Raw genomic sequence first — 20,478 nt, 5'->3', positions numbered from 1 at the left:
ACACACGGTCGTTCCTTACATATATATATATATATATATATATATATATATATATATATATATATAAAATCATCATCATTTAATGTCAACTTTCCACACCAGCATGGGTTGAACGGTTTGTCAGGAGCTGGCCCTTCCTAACACCAAACCACCCCACGATCGGGTGGACAAGTTCAGAGCTATCTGGACACTTAGAATGCAGAACTCAATGATGAGTCTGAGAGTGACTAAACATTTAATCCATAATCATTAGTCTGACAAAAAGAATATAGATTAAAGAATTATGGACTAGTAAGGTTGGATTAAACACGTGGGCATATACACATACACTAAATTGGTTCATTGACCAGACCTGTTTTTAATTTCAACAGCAGAAATGGTTATACCGTAGAATTACAATGCAAGACTTTGCTTTATCTTTTTTTTATTTGTTTTTGTTTAGCTTGTCGATTCTTGGATATCATCAAATTTCTATAAAACCTTACTTCAGACATCTTCAATTTTCCATAACTAAAATAATTATACCTAGTTACAAAACACAGCTTAACACATCCTGCTTTTTGGTGGTGTTTGGATCTATTTTGTTTTTCAATTGTTTAGTTTGTCCATTGTCATCATTGTTTTTGTGTCTGCTTTTCCATGCTGTCATGGGTTGGATGGAACTTTTTTGGAGTAAGTGTTTTACGACCAAATGCCTTTCCTGACATCAATCCTTTTAGTTCTTTTATGACATGCTGGGATAAACACACACACACACACACATACACACGTGCATGCACATGCACGCAAGTACTCATACAAACATAGTCATCATTAATCTTATCCTTGATTCAACCATTGCTGTATGTTATACTTTCATTTATGTATCTTTTATCAGTTTCATTCTTTGGGCTGTGGCCATGCTGGAGCACTGCCTTGAAGGGTTAAGTCGAGAAATCAATCCCAGTACATCTTTTACGCTATCAGTCTCTTCCTCTGCACCACTAAATTACAGGTACACAAACAAACCAATACACACACATAGATGTAATTGTGTGTGTGTGTGTGTGTGTGTAAATGATTACCTACCAAATTCACTCACAAGGCTTTGGTTGACGTAGGCTTATAATAGAAGACACTTGCCCACAGTGCTGCTCAACAGAGCTCATCATGGAGCCATGTGGTTGGGAAGCAGGCTTAACCACACAGCTATTCCGTGTGTCTGAAGAAAAGAAGCTGTTTTAAAATTTTAATGCAATTTTACAAAATTACAGCACGTATGCATTGTGATTGATCAAGAAGTAATTAACCAAAGTTTTCTTTGTTAAAGATATCTATGAACAGATGATTAAATGTCTAATGCTTTGAGAGGAAGGGATATCTGCTTCCTTTTCAGTCATCTACAGGAAGATGTGAGTTCTCTCTGTCTCTCATTCGTTCTTCCACACCTACACACACACAGACGTGTGATTGTGTACGTATAAATACATGCATACATATATACATATATATACATATATATATATCTGTGTGTGTGTGTGTGTGAGAGAGAGAGAATGAGTGTGAGGAAAATTAAGAAAATGCAAAATTTTTCACCATCACACCAAAAGTGAAAAAGAAAGTGAGGGTAGTTAATAGCATGCTGAAAACATTGCACCAAGTAACTGAACAAATGAGACACTATACTTAATTGAAATATTGCAGCAAACAACTGCCTGCACTAAATGAAGATACTAAAACACGCCATTATTTATAGCTTTATCTACTTTTGAGTTCCAACATTAAAAATGAACTAAACAAGATGTGTTGTACCAAAATGAAACACTGGCCCAAATTAAGACACTGAAACCAATTGAAATGTTGCACCAAGTAACTGCATAAAATTTAGACACTGCACCAATTTCCATTACTAAATTAAGAGGTTTCATCAAATAACTGTACCTCACAGTTGTTCCTGATATTTAAGCATGTGTTTGCATATTTTCATTTATCTTGTCAATGTTCCTGACCATCTTGTTTGGAGGAACCATATTTGAAACAGCATATCATATGCATATCACCATATCGAACAGCATATCATAGTTATTGGTCAGTAATAATGATGATAATAATAATAATTATTTCTGGTTTAGGTGAGGATTAGCCAGTTCTGAAGAATTGACTTTGGTGATACTGTAAAACCCCACTGCTTTATTCATGCTCTATTTTATCAATCTCTGAAGGGACAAAATGCAATGTTGACCTTAGCTGGATTTGAACTTACAATGTAAAGAACGTGAAGAACTGGAACAAATGTTGCAAAGCATTTTTTCTAACGCTCTATTAATTCTGCCAGTTTGCTGGCTTAGTAGTAATAATAATAATAATAATAATAATAATGGAAGTGCTATCATGTACATTGTTTTGTCAAGGCAGACGAAATATTGCTGAACATTTTACCTGGCGTGCTAACGATTCTGCCAGCTCACCACCTTAATAATAATAATAATAATAATAATAATAAACTTTGATGGCATGCACTGCTCTCTCACTCCTCAATGCTAATGGTTTCAAATTTTGCAACAAGGGCAGCCATTTTTTTTTTGGTGGAGGAGGGGGGATGTTTTGATTACATTGACTCCAGTGTTCCACTGGTACTTAATTTATCGACTCCGAAAGGATGAAAGGTAAAGTCGACCTTAGCGGAATTTGAACTCAGAATGTAACACCAGGCGAAATACTGCTAAGCATTTTTAGCCCAGTGTGCTAACGAGTCTGCCAGAATGCCACCTTTCTCACTCAATAATAATAATAATGGTGATAATGATGATGATTTTGTAGCAGATCTTTTCCAACCATTGTCAATATGGAATATAGACATTACTAAGACAGTATTGAAGCTAACAATAATGACATAAACAATGACTATGATGACGATTATAAGAGGGAAGATAACGATGATTATTAGGTGTCTATTATATTAATCTTACATTGAAAAATGTAGCTTTGAATGTCCATAGTCAGATGCAAGCTGTCTTGTGTTTTCTTGATTTTTGTCACAAAATTTGTTTGTTTACTTCGTCCATCTGTGACTGTATTGATGTATGTGTATATATAGAGAGGATGAGGGGCAAGAAAGACGAGAAGACAAGGTAAATTTACAATCAGAATTATTAAAGTTGGTGCTCGGAGAAATGGGAAGAATATGTTCAATGTTTCAAACATTGTACTTCTTCAGAATATGGATGTAAAATGGAAAGAGAAAAGAAGGTAGAAATAACTAAAGAGAAAAATCCTGGCTAAATAGTGTTGGTTAGTTTATATGGTAGCCATTTAGTGACCAAATAAGTTGCCCAAGATTTGTATTCCAAGACAGGAGATGTGGGAGTGAGATGAATTGTGTGTTTGCATATGTGTGTGTAGTGTTTTAAGTACTAAGTACTAGCTGATGTATATACATCTGTTATATTGTGTTGTTTGTGTGTGTGTGTGTGTGTATATATATATATATATATATATATATATAATGTATGTATTTAAGAATAACATAACCTGAGGATGGAAGATAATGAGAGGAGCTCCAGTATGTATCCAGCCCTGGAATGAATCCTACAATAGGATAACATCTGGTAGGCCAACAACGAGCTCTTAAATACATGTTATGACGTTTTTTGCCCACATTATATGTGTGTGTGTGTGAGTGCTTTTGCACGTGCATCCTGTATATAGAAGCAGGAATCCTTATTCCTGCTTCTGGCGGAAGTGTTCTGCGCACATACAACCACAATCTCTCATCTACACACACTTGCGCATACAAGCTCCTATGCACACATGCTCCTTCGACCCTCACCCAAATGCGCTGATGCCACCAATTTCCTGTCCAACCATGCAGCCAAACTCCTTTTCTCAAGTATCTGCTGTCGCTTGCTTACAAAAACTGTGTCATCACTTGATCTTCTTTGAACAATTGCAGCCTCTGTGCTGGTAGCCATTTTGGACTTCCTGCACCTCCCCATTCATTTGGATTTCCACTGGCCTGAGGAAAGGCTCTCGTTAGGGGCTTTGAAACTTTAAGTTACACAAATCCCAAATCAAACTGTTTTGAACTATATATATATACATATATATATTATGAAACCAGTGGTTTGCCGTTAGGTTAAAAGTTTTTAGGAGGTTAGCTTTGAAAGTTACATTCCCTCGCGATCGGTAAAAATGTGCTTATTTTGGTAGTTTTGACTTATGAAGTCCCTCTAAGCGTGAGGCATTATTGTATAGTAATGCCCTTATATAAATTAAATTATATATATAACAGTTCAACCACATCTAAGTCATATGCAACTGTGTCAAACAGTTATTAATTACATGTATCTCAAACTAAATGTGTTGAATGCTATTTTTTCATTTCTTTGCCTCTGTCTGTGTGTGTGTGTGTGTGTGTGTGTGTGTGTGATACAAAAAAGATATTAGCAAGTTAATGTTTTATCAATTTTGAATTTAAAAGATAAGCTGCTGCTGATTTTGACCCAGGAGATAACCCCCATATTACCATGAAAATTTCTTTGAAAACCCGGCTGAAGGTAATGCTATTGAAATGGCAGCATGGGGATATTGCATCATGTAAGAAGTATAACACATATTTTTAGTTTATGTAAATAGTTCTCGAGTTATCTGTTTACATAAAATGCCCTCCTTCTTTTAAATCTACATCGTCATCAGTTACAGTATGTAACCTTTTTAAGAGTGTATTTTCACACTTTTGGCCAGAATTGTGTGTGTGTATATGTGAGTATATATATATATATATTTATATATATATATGTACTCACATATATATTTATAGGTGTGTGTGTTTTAATAATGACACCAAGTTATAGTTGAGAATAGCATATCCATGTATCAACAGTATATATGGACATTAACATTTATATTAGTGTGTGTGTATGTATGTACAATATATATACACACACACACTCATATATATATATATTAAAGCTGCTTCAGAGACTCGAGTTTTGTGCCAAGGTACTTGTCAAACTGGTTTAGTTAGAAAGTTACATGAAATTTCTGGAGGAAAACTTTTGGCCCAGAAAACATTAAAAATGTCACCTGATAATGCGGAAGTTTGAATTTTATTTGCTATCAGTGATTGGACTGCATATAAATGAGCATATGTATATAGCTACTTAAATGAAAACAAGTAGAGCATGCGTATTCATACAAATGTATATACATATATACAAGTGTGTGTGTGTGTATGATGCACACAGATGTAAGTGGCCAACTGGCAGTTAAGTTAAGTTGCCTTGTAGTCATTCCAGGTCCCTGGACTTTTAGTTCACATCCCACTGTGATCAAAGTAGCAGCCCTCTACTGAGGTGATTCTTTTTTATTCCTCTTGCTCAGTCTTCCTCTCTTCTGGAAGAAATCAATTATGGTAAGACCTGGTGAGGGACAGGCCTTCGGCTCTAAAATGCTGAACATATGCTTGTTGCACTGATGTCTTTACAATTCCATCAAGGAGGCAAGGCAGTGTATGTGTGTTTGTGTCATTTGTTCATTTATCTATGTCTGCTTTTCTATGCAGGTATGGGTCGGGTGAACATTTATTGAAGTAGTAGTTTACAGCCAGATGCTTTTCTTGTCACCGACCCATAACCCATTTTTGAAGTAAGCACTTCTTCATTTTCAATACGCAGGTCTTCTTGTATTTAGAGAAACACATGACATTGTTTGCAGGCATATTTACTTTGTAAACATCATAACTTTTGTATGCACACACACACACACACACACACACACACACACATGTGTGTGTGTCTTGGGTCTGTCATGACCATACAAATTCATTGTGCCCAGCTTATTCCAGTTTCCACGGCACATAAGCAATTGAGAATATGACACTACCTGCTACTATTTGTATTCATTCATGCATGAGTGGAGTAATGGGAAATGAACTACATGCTGCCCAGTCTTGGGATTGAAACCATGTGTTAATAATTTGCGAGTCCACTGCTCTAACTACTAGTTCTTGTGCCTTTATGTGTGTGTGTGTGTGTGTGTGTGTAGATATGTACATGTGTCTGTGTATATTATGTGTGTATATATGTACACGTCATTATTTCACATCTACTTTCTATGCTGGCATGGTTTGAATAATTTGACAAGATCCAACAAGTCGGATGACCCTATCTACTTCACCATCTTAGTTTTGACCTAGTTTCCATGGCTCGATGCTTTCCAAATGCTGACTGCTTTTTTATGGCATCAGAAATTATGAGGTTACCCTGTAACTTGCAATACTAAAATATCTTGATGCAGAAAAGGAAGTGGCTTTAGGTAAGGAGTTGAAAGGTTAAAAGTATGGTAAAAAGTACAATAACAGGTTTGTTGTCATGAAGACTCTTCATGGCTACCCTGCATTATACAAGGCTGGGTCTAAATTGGGTGGAGCTGGGGTAATGAGAAAGCTGAATGTGATGAGGCACCAGCGCATACCTTCAAGACACAAGGTGAATGAAACAGAGCATTTGTCTCTGTCTACCTCACTATTCCACCATCACATCACCTTCAGTCTGACTGGAACCTTGCACCAGCCACAAATTTAATCCATAACCTTCAAGTTGTCCAGTGGGAACATTTCGTATTTATATTTCATAAGTTTATTTTTCTGTACTGGCATGAGTTGAGTAAATACTTATTTGAAGCAATATTTTATAACTGACTTCTTACAGTCACCAATCATTATTCATTTTCAAGTAGCGGACTGTTTTTTTTTTATTCCACCAAATGACTACAAGATAAATCGTTTACAGGGAATATCAAATGTTATCAGCTTTTTGTTTTTACTCAGATGTTCTCATGTGAAGAAGTGTAAATAATATTTGTATACATATGCAATGGCTTTCCATATTCTAATTCCACTCATAAACCCTTGCGCTATTGTAGTTGGAGTGAACCTGTGATCATGTAGTTGTGAAACAGACTTTTTAACCCCATAGCCATTGTTCTTTCGTTCTCCTGAGCTTCCTTGTCCTACTGGTGACCCACAGGTGCTGGTGCCATGTGAAAAAACAACCATGTTGGTGTCATATAAAAAGGTACCCATACCAGTGTTACATAATAAGCACCCATGTCAATGCTACATTATAAACACTCGGTACACTCTGTAAAGTGGTTGGCATTAGGCAGGACATCCAGCTGTAGAAATCAGGCTGAGATAGATGACTGGAACCTGGTGCAGGCCTTTGTCTTGTCACTTCCACTCAAACTGTCCAACCCATACCAGCATGGAAAATGGACATTAAATGACGACGATGATGATGATAAAATTTTTAATCCAGAAAAATATATTAAATCTCCAGGACAGAAGTGGTAACTGCCAGTTTTATATCTGTATTTCTATGGAAATTATTTTGGCATTTTGTCAAGGTGAAAAATTTATCCATGTTGGGCTGGAATTAGATCAAAAACAGTATTGCATCTATCTGGAAATTGTCTCCCTCTCTTTCAAAACAGACTGTGTATGCTGGAAACTTGGAGTTACAAAAAAGAAGTATTTTAATATGTAAATTAAAATGCATGAAACGACGACTTCATTGGCAATCTACACATGTCTACTCGCCAAGTTGACATCTCAATTTATTAATATGCAGTTTCTCAGCTTTTGAAAAACTCCTTCTAACTGCCACTTATATGTAGCCATCTGGCCTAAGTTGGACAGGTTGTAATCTACCCTTAGTTCCTTGGTAACCATCAGATTACAGAGCCTAGTACACTGTCAAAAGCTGTCTCAAATTGATGAATGCTAAGTATAGGAGCATATTCCTAGTGAAGTACCTCTGTACTTGGAAGATGGCATTGGTAGTACATCTTGCTGATACAAATCTAAACATCATTTCATCTAAGTTTATGCTGTGTCAGTATTACCATGATTTACTTAGACTAGTCTAATAATTTGATGCCTCTATAATTGTCTCTGTCTCTCTAATGCATCTCTTTCACCCTTATAGCAGTTGACAATCATGCTGCTGTGCCAGTCATTGGGTATGATACTTTCCTGTTCTATCTAATTGGTTGTGTGAATGACTAGCATGTGCCCTATTTTGACAGATATTTTAAACAGTCAACAACTCTCCCCCATGGATCAACTTCCTACATATATCTTAAAATTGCACTTGTGACTACACTGTTGACAACTTGGATAGCTAATTCCTTGTGAGTTTTACTTACAGTAGACCCTTTTTCTTCCATGCATTCTCTTCACTCAACAACTCATATCTCGTAGGCCACCTTCTTTTCATTACTGCTAAGTGTGATATTATCATTCTATATACACTTCTAACAGTTGGCATCTTGATTTTTCCCTCATACACTTTTTTTCAATCCAAAGTACTTGATGCATCTGTGTACCACTATTTTGGGGCAATGAAATATAACAAAATGATATATATATATATATATATATATATATATATATATATATATTTATATATTCTGTTATTCTTTTATATGTTTCAGTCATTTGACTGTGGCCATACTGGAGCACTGCCTTAAAAGGTTTTAGTCAATGAAATCAACTCCAGGACTTGTCCTTTGTAAGCCTAGGACTTATTCTATTGGCCTCTTTTCCCAAACTGCTAAGTTATGGGGATGTAAACTCCCCAACAGTTGTCAAGCAATGGTGGGGACACACACACACACACATATATACATGATGGGCTTTTTTCAGTTTCCGCCTACTTCGGCCCTAGGTGATAGTAGAATACAGTTGTCCAAGGTGCCATGCAGTGGGACTGAACCATGTGGTTGAAGAGCAACCACATACACATCTATAAGTGTGGGCTTTTCTTTAACCCTTTAGTATTCAGATTTTTCTGTTAGATGTAAGACTCATTCGCATAGTTTTAAACTAATTATGCATTATTTTGTAGCTTCAAGATTTTGATGATGTGGTTGTTTATTTTTAGAATGACATTGTAGGGTGGGTGTGAGAGGCCAGATTTGGCTGTGATCATAAAACAAAGAGAATATTTGGGCTGGATATAGCTAGTTTAAATGTTAAAGGGTTAAGGTAATCTTTTCAGAAAAGTGCTGCAATTTAAACTGAAACTAGCAATAATAGAAATTACAAAAACCAATAATGCTTAAAAATAAGTGAATCTTATACCATACACTAACTTTATTTTGTTTTCTAAATGGTTTCGAATGTCAGAGATTGTGTGTTAAGGAATATTGCATCTTATATTTTAATTGTTTGACTCTTGTAGAACAATCACATATTTACCCACATTCATCAACTTTTCCCTTGAAAACTTTCTTACTTTTTTTTTGTAAATGACTCATTCCTTTTGTAAATCAATGTCTTGCTTCCAACAATGCTAGCTTAATAAGTTAACTGATTATTTTTAATGATGTTGATGAGAAATAAAAACGCACTATGACAATAAACTATTTTGAATCATTTACTTGTTTTGGTCTAGTAAGAATTTTTCCCTACCATTCACCACTACCACTCCAAAACAGACTATGAATTTTTCAGTTTTGATAAATTGAGATTCTGTGTTACTTGTCATTACATCTTACACATTTAGCTTGTCTTGGTCTCTTGTCTCAACAATTGTCATGGACAGAATTATGTCTCTGTAAATATTTCTTCTGGAAACTTTCAAATAAAATTTATTTTTGTTGAGTTTTTGTAAAATGTGTCCATTGAAACACTTCCATCTTTGGCTGTAAGAGTGCACCTGTTGTATAAAATTGACACATAATTGCTCTTTTTATTTCTAGCTCAACTTGATTTTGATGACGTACATACTCAGTTTTATCACTTGTCACAGAACAACTATTAAGTGAGGATTTTTTTAAAACTCCCAGCATTTTACTTTTATGCATTTCTTGAGCAATTTTTGGGTGTTTTGAACATCGGACATTTAGGTTCTAGTAATGTTTTTTTTATTATGCAATATTTATGGCTTAATAAAATGTCAATTGTTAAATAAAATAATTGGAAATATTTCCCTCTAAGATTTCAATTAAAATTTTTATATTAAACAGTTTTAACATATTAGGCAACATATTGACTGATTAGTCACTGATGAAATTCTTTTGTGTTATTACCTACTATAAGCAGGTTGGAACAAATAAAGTTTTAAGAAGTTTGTTCTTGCTGCAGTGTGTATATATATATATATATATATATATATATATATATATATGTGTGTGTGCAAACAGAAGTATGTAGCAATATATAAACTGAAACATTTTATCATTTTATTGATTCCATTTTTATCTTTTTTTTTTTTTGTTGTATAGTTTTGATCTGTGTGTAAGATAGTAAACAACTTTGCGCAATCCAATCTTTGGATATAGATACAACTTATCTGAATATTACTTTGGAAAAATGGGTAACATTTAGTTTCCAAGCATCCATAAATTCCAGATTTAAAAATCTGGTGGGATAGAATACATTTTTACTCACCAAGGCCTTTTCCCCATAAGAGGGGGTAGCCACAACAAAATACATACCAGACATTTCATTCATTTCCCATCTCAAAGAGGTGAACCCTGTCCTATGCTCGGGTCAAGGCATAGAATGCAACCCCCAATATCAGCAACAGGGCCCTGACAACTTAAGCTGGTTTACCCCTGCCACATCATGCTGGTTTCGTACCCCTTTGAGCAACATCAAATTTACTCATCTGGCCACAAACACTCTCCAAGCTTTCCTATCATTTATAAACTCTCTTGCCTCTCTCACTTCAACACCTAACCACTGAAGCTTTCCTCATTCCATCCATCCACACAAACTGAGGTCCGCTTCTGGTTCTGCTGCCTACCACTTCTGCCTTCATCACCCTCCTAACCATCCACTCCTCATCCATCCTATTCATGTGGCCAAACCCCCTCGACATTCATCTATCTATTCTGGTACATAGATTTACTCTCATTCCTGAATTAATACTGTATTTTTTACGACCGGATTTTGTGAGTGAATGTAAAGTATGTAATAAACTAAAAAGGATGTTGATACTTAACTTCTGAGTTAGTCAGATTAAATATATACTTAGTTTTGTCTTTTTATTAATTTTTGAAGTCAGATCAAGTTTATTTAACAATGATTTTTTTTTTTTCACTTTGTATCTAGACTTGAAATAATTTTCTTCAACAGGGACTGTGTAATTCTATAGTTCTTGTCTTAAAACATGTACATCCTCAAATTACAGCATCATTTAATGTCCGTTGTCCATGCTGGCATTAGCTGGATAGTGTGGCCAGAGCTGGGGAGCTGGGTGGGGGGAAGCTGCACCAGACTCCAGCCTGCTTTGGCATGGTTTTTATGACTGGATTCTCCTAATGCCAACCACTTTACAGTGTGCTGGCTGCTTTTAGCACACTCTGTGAAGTGGTTGGCATTAGAAAAAGCATCCAACCACTATTGCAATGGCAAAACGGATTTTAAACAAAAATAAGGAATCTATTTTAGATACACAGGATATCAAAATCTATCGATAATTATTAACATCTGTGTGTATGTATGTACTCTTTTAATGTCATCAGCTGGATGTCCTCTATTTTAAATGTATAGATTGTTTGGAGTCCCAACAATCCTAAATCCAGCATTGAACACACCTCTCCTTGACATATTTATTGGTTGCTAAACCATTTCCATCCATCATCATATCACTTTTGTTGGCACACAGCACAAGAAACAAGATAAATATAAATTTGGAATTTTCTTTGTCTTGGTCAGCTGCAATTCGCTTTAAAAAAATGAGCATAAAACAAGTTCTTGTCTTTTTTGGATCCATTATTGCCTGTCTAACTCCCATAGAAATTATTAGCTTTTAAAGAAATCATTTTATAAAGACAGTATTTTTATATAAGTAGTTAGTGAAAATTTCTGAGTGCATTTTTATCTGCTAGTAAAGTCAAGCCATGTTCAAGAAAACTCACAAATAAAACTTATATCTTTTGTACCAGTTTGCTGGCTGGTATTTTGAAAATATTTGTATATTAAAAAAAAAAAAAATTTTTTGTTTGTCTATTGTTGATAATGAAGAATTGTTATAATTACTTAATTACTTATAAATCATATGCACTGCTTTTTTTGTTTCTGGTACTAGAATGATTTTTGATAGATCTGCATTTGTCACATCTCATTTCATGACTGAATCACTTATCTCTTGGTTTATCTCTCTGCCTCATCCACTTAAGTATCAGATTATGCCATTTTATCACTTAAGACACATTGTTCTTGCTCATCCCATGAGCAAACTTCTATCAAAGAATTAAAAACCTAAATAAATTACTCACTCTTAGAAAACATGTAAGTATTGCTTTACAGCCAGCTAATACTACTATCTCCTTGCTTAGCTGAGTTTGAGTAATCTAAAATCCCTTAATTTAGGAGATAATCATGTACTGTGGATTATGTAATTAAAAAAAAAAGAGTTGTGTAAACCTGATTAATCTGTTAATGGTAAATATTAAAGATTTAGAATTCTCAGATGTTCAATTTAAATTATGACATTAAAGCTAGTGTATTAACTTGACAAAACAATTATTAAAGTTGAATGATTGCTACTATCAAGTGTGAAGGTACACGGCTAAATGGTTAGGGTAATCAGCTCACAATCGTTAGGTTGGGAGTTTGATTCCTGGTAGCATGGCATGTCCATGAGCAAGGCATTTTATTTCACATTGCTCCAGTTCATTCAACTGGCAAAAATGAGTTGTACCAGTAATTCAAAGGGGCAAGCCATGTCGCACTCTGCATCATGCTGAATCTCCCTGAGAACTACGTTAAGGATACTCACGTTTGTGGAGTGCTCAGCCTCTTGCACAGTAATTTCATATGCATGTTGTTCCATTCATTGGATCAACTGAAACCCTCGTTGCTATAACTGACAGTGCCACTCTAGTATACTTTCAAGTGTTAGTTGTTACATAGTAAATAATATTAGGGACTCTGCTTCAGTGTGAGAAAGCTTTGATCTTCTCCAACCTTCTATCTTCTGGTGCAGTTGAACTTGGCACTGCAGCCTAATGAAATGCTTATCTTTTATCTTTTGTCTTTTACTTGTTTCAGTCATCAGACTTAGACTGTGGCCATGCTGGGGCACTGCCTAGAATTTTTTTTTTTTTAAGCCTGGTACTTATTCTATTGGTCTCTTTTGCTGAATTGCTATGTTACATGGATGTAAGCATACCAACACTGGTTGTCGAGTGGTGGTGGTAGTTACACACACACACACACATACGACAAACTTCTTTCAGTTTCCGTCTACTAAATCCACTCCAAAGGGTTTGATTGGCCTGAGGCTATAGTAGAAGACACTTGCCCAAAGTGCTGCACAGTGGGACTGAACCTGAAACTATGTGGTTGAGAAGAAAGCTTCTTAACCACTGAGTCATGCCTGTGAGTATGTATATATGCATGTATGTATATATACAACAAGCTTCTTTCTGTTTCCGTCTGCCAAATCCATTCACAAGGCTTTGGTCAGCCCAAGGCTATAGTAGAAGGCATTTAAGGTACTTTGTAGTGGGACTGAACCTGGCACCATGTGGTTGGGAAGCAAACTTCTTACAGCACAGCTACTATGCCTTACTTTATTTTTTTTAATCAGAAACTTAGATACAGTGTGACTACAATAGAATGTGAGCCCCACCCCAACTCTTTTGCCTGTAGCTGTAACTCTCCTCAAATTACCTATTCCAACAATTGATATTATCCAAATTTACAAGACTAGACATGAAACACTTACACATTCACTCAATGCTGGCTCAGATAACTTGAATCTTTTCCATGCTAGTTACACACATGACCTTTTTGATCTTCATAATCTTGATCATTATTTCAGTGATTTTTTTTTCTTTTTTTTTTCTACAGTTGTTTGGACAGTTCTGCATAACAAACGTTCTGACTTCTCTGTAAAGTTCAAAATTTTTCAGGTTTTCATGTAGTATAACCTCACCGTGGTACTTCCACTTATTGGTGCCCACTTCTCTCAATGTGATTCTACATGTTGATTGCATATTCAGTTACTTTTTCAATTGACTAATACTTGTTTAAAAATTCCCCCACTCATAATAAAATTTTGGTGATCATTTTGAAACCTCAAATATTTTTGTTACTAATACATTGTTTTCATAAATTTTAAAGTTTCTCCTAAATTATACTTTTTTTTTTGTTTGAGCTGAACTCACTTAGTCCAGTGTTTTTCAACTGGGGTTCATATGACGCTAGGGAATCCATATGGCCCCTGAGGGTCTGTATGGCCCTTGGAGGTCCATATAAGATTTTGTTAAAATTTATCGGCAACAAATTGGTTATTCTACAATACACAAAATATAAAAAAAATTTTTAATACAATTTGTAATCATCTTAATCATTCTCATTGTCATTATCATCATCATTTAATATCTGTTTTCCATGCTGGCATGGGCAAGATGGTTTAACTCGAGCTAGTAAGCTGGAAAGCTGTACCAGGTTCCTGTCTGTTTCAGCTTGGTTTCTACTACTGGATGCCCTTCCTAATGCCAACCATATTACAGAGTGTAGGGGGTGCCTTTCATGCATCACCAACATGGGTGCCTTTTCCATGTCACTGGCACAGGTGACTTTTATGTGCCACCAGCATGGGTGCCTTTTACATGTTACTGACACTAACTACAACTAAGATTTCACCTAGCTTTTTTCACATACCGAATGGCTATGGAAGCCCAGTAGAGTAAAATAGAAACCAAAGGGGTCTATTGGTAAAAAATGGTTGAGACCCACTGGCTTGGAGTATTCTGTATAATTTATGTTTCAAGAAATTCTCTGTTGCAATTCACTGTACCTCACTTAACACATACTCATTTCTTTTTTTGTCTTCAGATCACAATACGACTAATATTAGTCAGTGGGAAAACAAAAGAGTTTATATTTTCTCCTAATGATTCAGCTGCTGACATTACAGAATATGTTTATAGTAATTGGCCAGAAGGTAAGTTATGCTATTGTTGTTATTGAGATTAATGTTTTTGTTGTGTGAGAGGTAAGCTGCTGGTGCACTGACTATATCACATAGTTTCAATTATCAACTTTAGCAGTTTCCTTTCTATTTATGAAAGCTAAAAATATACTCCTCTTAAAAATGTAAAATTTGGTGCTTTTTGAGAAATTGCTATTGTTTAGACCCAGGTCAGTCTTGAACCAGCTTTGATCATATCTAGTCCAGTCATGACCATCCTGCTTTCTATTAAGTCATGTAATACCGCATTATCCAAAGTATATGTCCTTTTTAAAAATAGCAATATATTTTGAGGTAGTACTGGTTGCTGTTTGTAATAGAATGAGCAACTACATAAAGGCTCTCTCATTGGCTTGTTGAGAAGCAATTATTTATTCCCTAGGTCTTATTAAAACTTAGACCCAAATTTCCAATTAATGATTAATTATACACCACTGATTAACAGAAAAGAATGAATGCGCTTGGTAGATATTTCTTCATGTATCAGTCTGATTTTATGCTTGTGTATTAAAAAAACAAACAACCAACCTCTTATGTATATAAAACAGTCAGTTATGACCAGGTTTATATGCATAACAATCCTGTAGTTTGATGCCTCTTACCACTCCATTTGGTAGTTTGAGCTTGCTGTTTGTGATGGAATGAGCAACTACATAAATCTTAAATATTTTAAGAATTGCTAAAATAATATTTACATGATGTTGGATTGAATCAAATAGCCATAATGCTTTACGGCCAAGTATTTTAGTTAAGAGAAATTTTTATTATATATTGAAATTATGATGTCATTCAAACAGAATGAGACTACTGAAACATGTGTACTGGATATTTAGTTCCAATCTTGTTGAGGTTTTTGACTCTTTCATTTCAAGGAAATCAAAAAAATGAAATGTGTGTGTCAGGTCTGTTCAGTCGGATAGGCCTTTCCGAGACCACACCAGTTTATGGCCTTGTGCCATTGTAAGAAATCAGTATTTTAGTTCTCTGTATTGCATCAAATGTTTGTTTTAAGAGAATTAATGAAAGTCATAACTTTTCATTTATGTATCAGCAAGAAATAATTATTTTACAACCATATATCTAGTCACAATATCAAATTATTTGAAATGAATATTTTTCTGTAGTAATATAGTAAAACTGGAATAAGAATTGATATTTTTGTCTTGTGTGACATACAGTTGTTTCATAATTTCTTAATAATAATCATTATTGATTTTCCCCTTTTTTTAAAATTTATTCTTCAGCTATAAATTTAATACATTTCAGAATATTTTTCTAACTTATTTTATATGTATTTTAGATTGGGCAGATGAAGTTTTGCCATCTACAAATATTTTGAGGTTGATTTACCAAGGACGGTTTCTTCATGGAAATGTAACCCTTGGAGGTAAGTAACATTTGTTTACTTTTTTTTTTTACATCTTAAATTTAATAATTAACCCTTTTGTTACCATATTTATGTTAAAATACACTGCCTTTGTTTCAATTAATTTTTAGAATAATATTTAGTAAAATAACCTTCTCTTTATTAAACTGGAGTCTGGAACAATTTAGCATAAAATTTTGTTGGAATATTATGATTTAGACTTCTTTAAAACAGTAAATTCATGTCATAGAACATGGGGTGGTCCCAGGTGGGCTGTTAACCAAAGGGTGAAAAGGTGGAAGGTACTGTGAAACGAGAGGTAAACTCTCTAATAGCTAAAATTGCAATTTAGTTTCAATTTATATTTAAATCCATCTCATTTCAATTATGTTGTTAATGCCTTGGGGAAAGGCATGATTTTCAGTTTTTCTGTTTGTAAGTATGCAATTTTTGGCAAACTAATATATCATCAGTTAATGGCTGTTTTCCATGCTGGCATGGGTTGGATGGTTTGAGAGGAGCTAGTAAGCCGGAGGATTGCGCCAAGCTCTATTGTCTGCTTCGGCATGGTTTCTACAGCTTGATGCTCTTCCTAATATCAACCACTTTACAGTATGTACTGGGTGCTTTTTATGTGGCACCAGCACCAGAAAGGTCACCAAATAACTTGAAAGACAGAAGACCTTTCAACCTTCAGAGGGAGTGGTATTGAGAGAGGTGGTTTTGTGCTTGATGAGCCGTTAAACTCTATGAGAGGGACAGAAATAGATGTTTTGCTGTAGAGGAGATATATAACTACCCCAGTTGGTGAGAGAGAGAAATGGTGGTAGAGATGTCGGACAGCTAGGTGAAATGATACAGCCGATTGGACAGAGTGAGTGGAAAGAAGGCTGATAGAGGAGGAAGTGTGAGAGATGTTTAGAGATGAGGTAGATCTGACTTGACTGTAGCTAGTGATATAGTGAGAGATGTAGGAGTGGCTCAGAATGGAGTGGGATGGGGGTTACATTAGATGTGTGAGGGCATTGAGAGCAATAGCAGATAAGAGGTGCTAAGGGCGGAGTATAACAGAGGAGGGTGAGAAAGAGAGCAAAGGCAGAAAGCCAGTGATTTGTGGAAATAGTGGAAGGAGGGGGAAGATAATGAGGAATGGAAGTGGTTGTGTTTGGGTAGTAACTAAAAGGGAGTGGGGACAGTATGTTGTTATTCTGCTCTCAGGTGATGATTTCAGTAGCTAAGTAGTACCATAGTCAGAGAAGAGACAAGTGTTAGGGGCTGAGATATTGGAGAAAAGCTTGATAACTCCACCAACCAACTAACCAACCACCCACATACACATACAGGCATTACCGAAGTGGTTTTAGGGTATAATTTCTGCTATGGTGGTTGGGTTTTCTTGACCACAGCAAAATGCCAGTAATCTCCTACTTCTAATACTTCATCCAATGTCTTCCTGTGTCTCCATCTTCCACAAGTTCTGTCTACTTTAAGCAATTAACACTTCTTTATGCAACTGTCCTCATCCATATTCATTACATGACCAAACCAGTGAAGTCTTCTCGCTTGCATGCTGAATCTAATTTCTCTAATGCCTAACTTTCCTCTCAGTACACTAGCACTTTGTTACATGAGAGCTGATATTGCAATCCAACAGTGCACACATGCTTCATTTTTTTCTAGTCTTTGTATGTTCTCTGTATTTAGGCCCCACATCTCACTACCTTGTAACATTGCAGTTTGTACACAAGCATTATATAATTTTCATTTTATTTGGAGAAGCTTTTTATTGTCAACTGAAATTAAAGTTCTCTGAATTTTCTCCATCCTCATCTTATTTTAGCAACTATACTTTTAGGACATTCATCTCCACTGCTAATTAAGTCACCTAAGGAACAGAAATCATCAATTACCTCTAGAGAGCTTCCAGAACATATGAGAAAATCAATTTCCCGTGTATCTGTAGTCTTTATGATGACACCTGTGCACCTTCCACACACAAACACTTTCTCCATTAACCTTCCTATAATTCCACTGAGCCTCTTGTATGTCCATAGCTTACACTAGGTATACCATATGAAATTCTTGTCTACTCCATTGCTACATACTGGAAGGGCCATTCACCTGAAGGATGTAATGTCTTGTCTATTTTCTTGTTTACTAGAACTTTAGTCTTTGCTAAGTTTAACTCTAAAACCCATCAGTTCCAGGTTTTGCCTCCACACCTGGAATTTCTAACTCTGTTACTGCTTCTGCTATGAGAGTGAGATCATTTGGTGTAATAGTTGTTCCGAAGGGCAGCTAGTCTAAAATTTCATTATCATCATCAGGAGGACAATGGTGAATAGGAGAGGACTGAAATCTGAGCCCTGATGAATGCCTACCTGTACACTAAATTTGTCACTGTACTTATGGTTAACTTTTTTACCTTACTGACAACACCCCTGTCCATGGCCTGTACAGCTTTGACAAGCTATTTGTCTATCTCTAGCTTCCTCATTGCCCACATATCACAGAGCAAGAATTTCTCTAGGTCAATGGATATCAATTACAGTGGTTTATTCTGAGCTGAATACTTTTCCTGCATTTATTTGACTAAAAGATAGTGTCAGTAGTACTTCTCCCTAGTCAAACTGCATTTCATCTACTCTAATTCTGTTCCTGATTAATTGGGTTGTAACTCTCTCCGTAACTTTTATGATGTGGTCCAATAATTTGATACTTCCATAATTACTTCTGTCTTTACCCTTGTAGCAGCTGACTATTATTATGCTGCTACACCAGTCATTGGGGACGACACCTTCCTGAATAACTAATTAACTATATGGGTAACTAGACTGTATCCTACTCCGCCAGGTATTTTAAGCATCTCAACAGTAATTCCAAATGGACCAGAGACTTTTCTTTGTCTTCATATCCTTAATTGCCTTATCTGTCATACTGCTGTCAACTAGAATAGCTGGCCTCGGTTGGGTTCAACATACGGGGGTGGGAGTGGGGGGGGGATCCCTTTCTCCCATTCATGAAGTTACTTAGATTTAAGAAACAAGACATGGTAGGTATGCTCTTGTAAATTGTGAGCCAGTGCCATATCTAGTTGGCTACTTCACGTCAACTTAACTAAATCGTCTCTTTTAATGTCCACTTTTCCATGCTTGCATTGGTCAGATAGAATTTGTTGAGTAAGCAGATTTTCTACACCCAGATGCCCTTCCTGACCCCAACCCTCACCTGTTTCCAAGCAAGAAAATTTTTACCCATGGCCAGACATGAGACTTTCATGGAAGATTGGAAACAAACGACATTATTTTTCATGATTGTGATGTTCATTTAGAACCGTCATGTAATGTCAAGCATGGGTGAAATCCACCTGATCACCCACCCACCCATCCACACACATATGCGCATGGCAGGCTTTCAGTTTTTGTTTTACCAAATTCACTCAAGTCTTTGATTGGCCCAGCACTAGATAGACTCTTATCCTGAGGTAGGACTGAACCTGAAACCACATGGCTAGAAGACTGGCTTCTTAACCACACAACCATGCCTGCATCTAATGCAGAGGAAAAAAAAACCTAATAAAATAGAGACTATAAATTTTTTGTACTCATAAATATGTAAATACTTTGAACTTCCTAATAATTATTAACTTGCTGTGTATCATAGAGGACAAAACGAGAAGGAAAGTTAAGTATGACTCAAACCCTTATCTAGTATATATATATAAATATATCATCATCATCATCATCATCGTTTAACGTCCGCTTTCCATGCTAGCATGGGTTGGACGATTTGACTGAGGACTGGTGAAACCGGATGGCAACACCAGGCTCCAGTCTGATTTGGCAGAGTTTCTACAGCTGGATGCCCTTCCTAACGCCAACCACTCAGAGAGTGTAGTGGGTGCTTTTACGTGTCACCCGCACGAAAACGGCCACGCTCGAAATGGTGTCTTTTATGTGCCACCCGCACAAGCCAGTCCAGGGGCACTGGCAACGATCTCGCTCGAAAATCCTACAGGAGCCAGTCAGGCGGTACTGGCAACGGCCACGCTCAAAATGGTGCATCTCATGTGCCACCCGCACAAGAACCAGTCCAGGGGCACTGGCAACGATCTTACTTGGCTTGCCGGGTCTTCTC

The 20,478-nt window shown here is 36.1% G+C and overlaps 1 protein-coding gene across 1 annotated transcript in view; it reads left to right on the top strand.

Annotated features, from left to right (window-relative positions):
* The window catches only part of LOC106874694 (ubiquitin-like protein 3), an 81,392-nt gene that overhangs the window by 33,202 nt on the left and 27,712 nt on the right, over window positions 1-20,478 (top strand). Inside the window, exons 2-3 of the mRNA XM_014922503.3 lie at window positions 14,840-14,948; window positions 16,276-16,362. Coding sequence (XP_014777989.1) covers window positions 14,840-14,948; window positions 16,276-16,362 — 196 coding nt within the window. The remainder of the gene's footprint in view (window positions 1-14,839; window positions 14,949-16,275; window positions 16,363-20,478) is intronic.

The sequence above is a fragment of the Octopus bimaculoides genome, chromosome Z, assembly GCF_046866305.1.
Source record: "Octopus bimaculoides isolate indiv1 chromosome Z, ASM4686630v1, whole genome shotgun sequence".
Lineage (NCBI taxonomy): Eukaryota > Metazoa > Mollusca > Cephalopoda > Octopoda > Octopodidae > Octopus > Octopus bimaculoides.
Note: the sequence above shows the minus strand (reverse complement) of the source record. Positions and strands in the feature narration are given on the sequence as shown.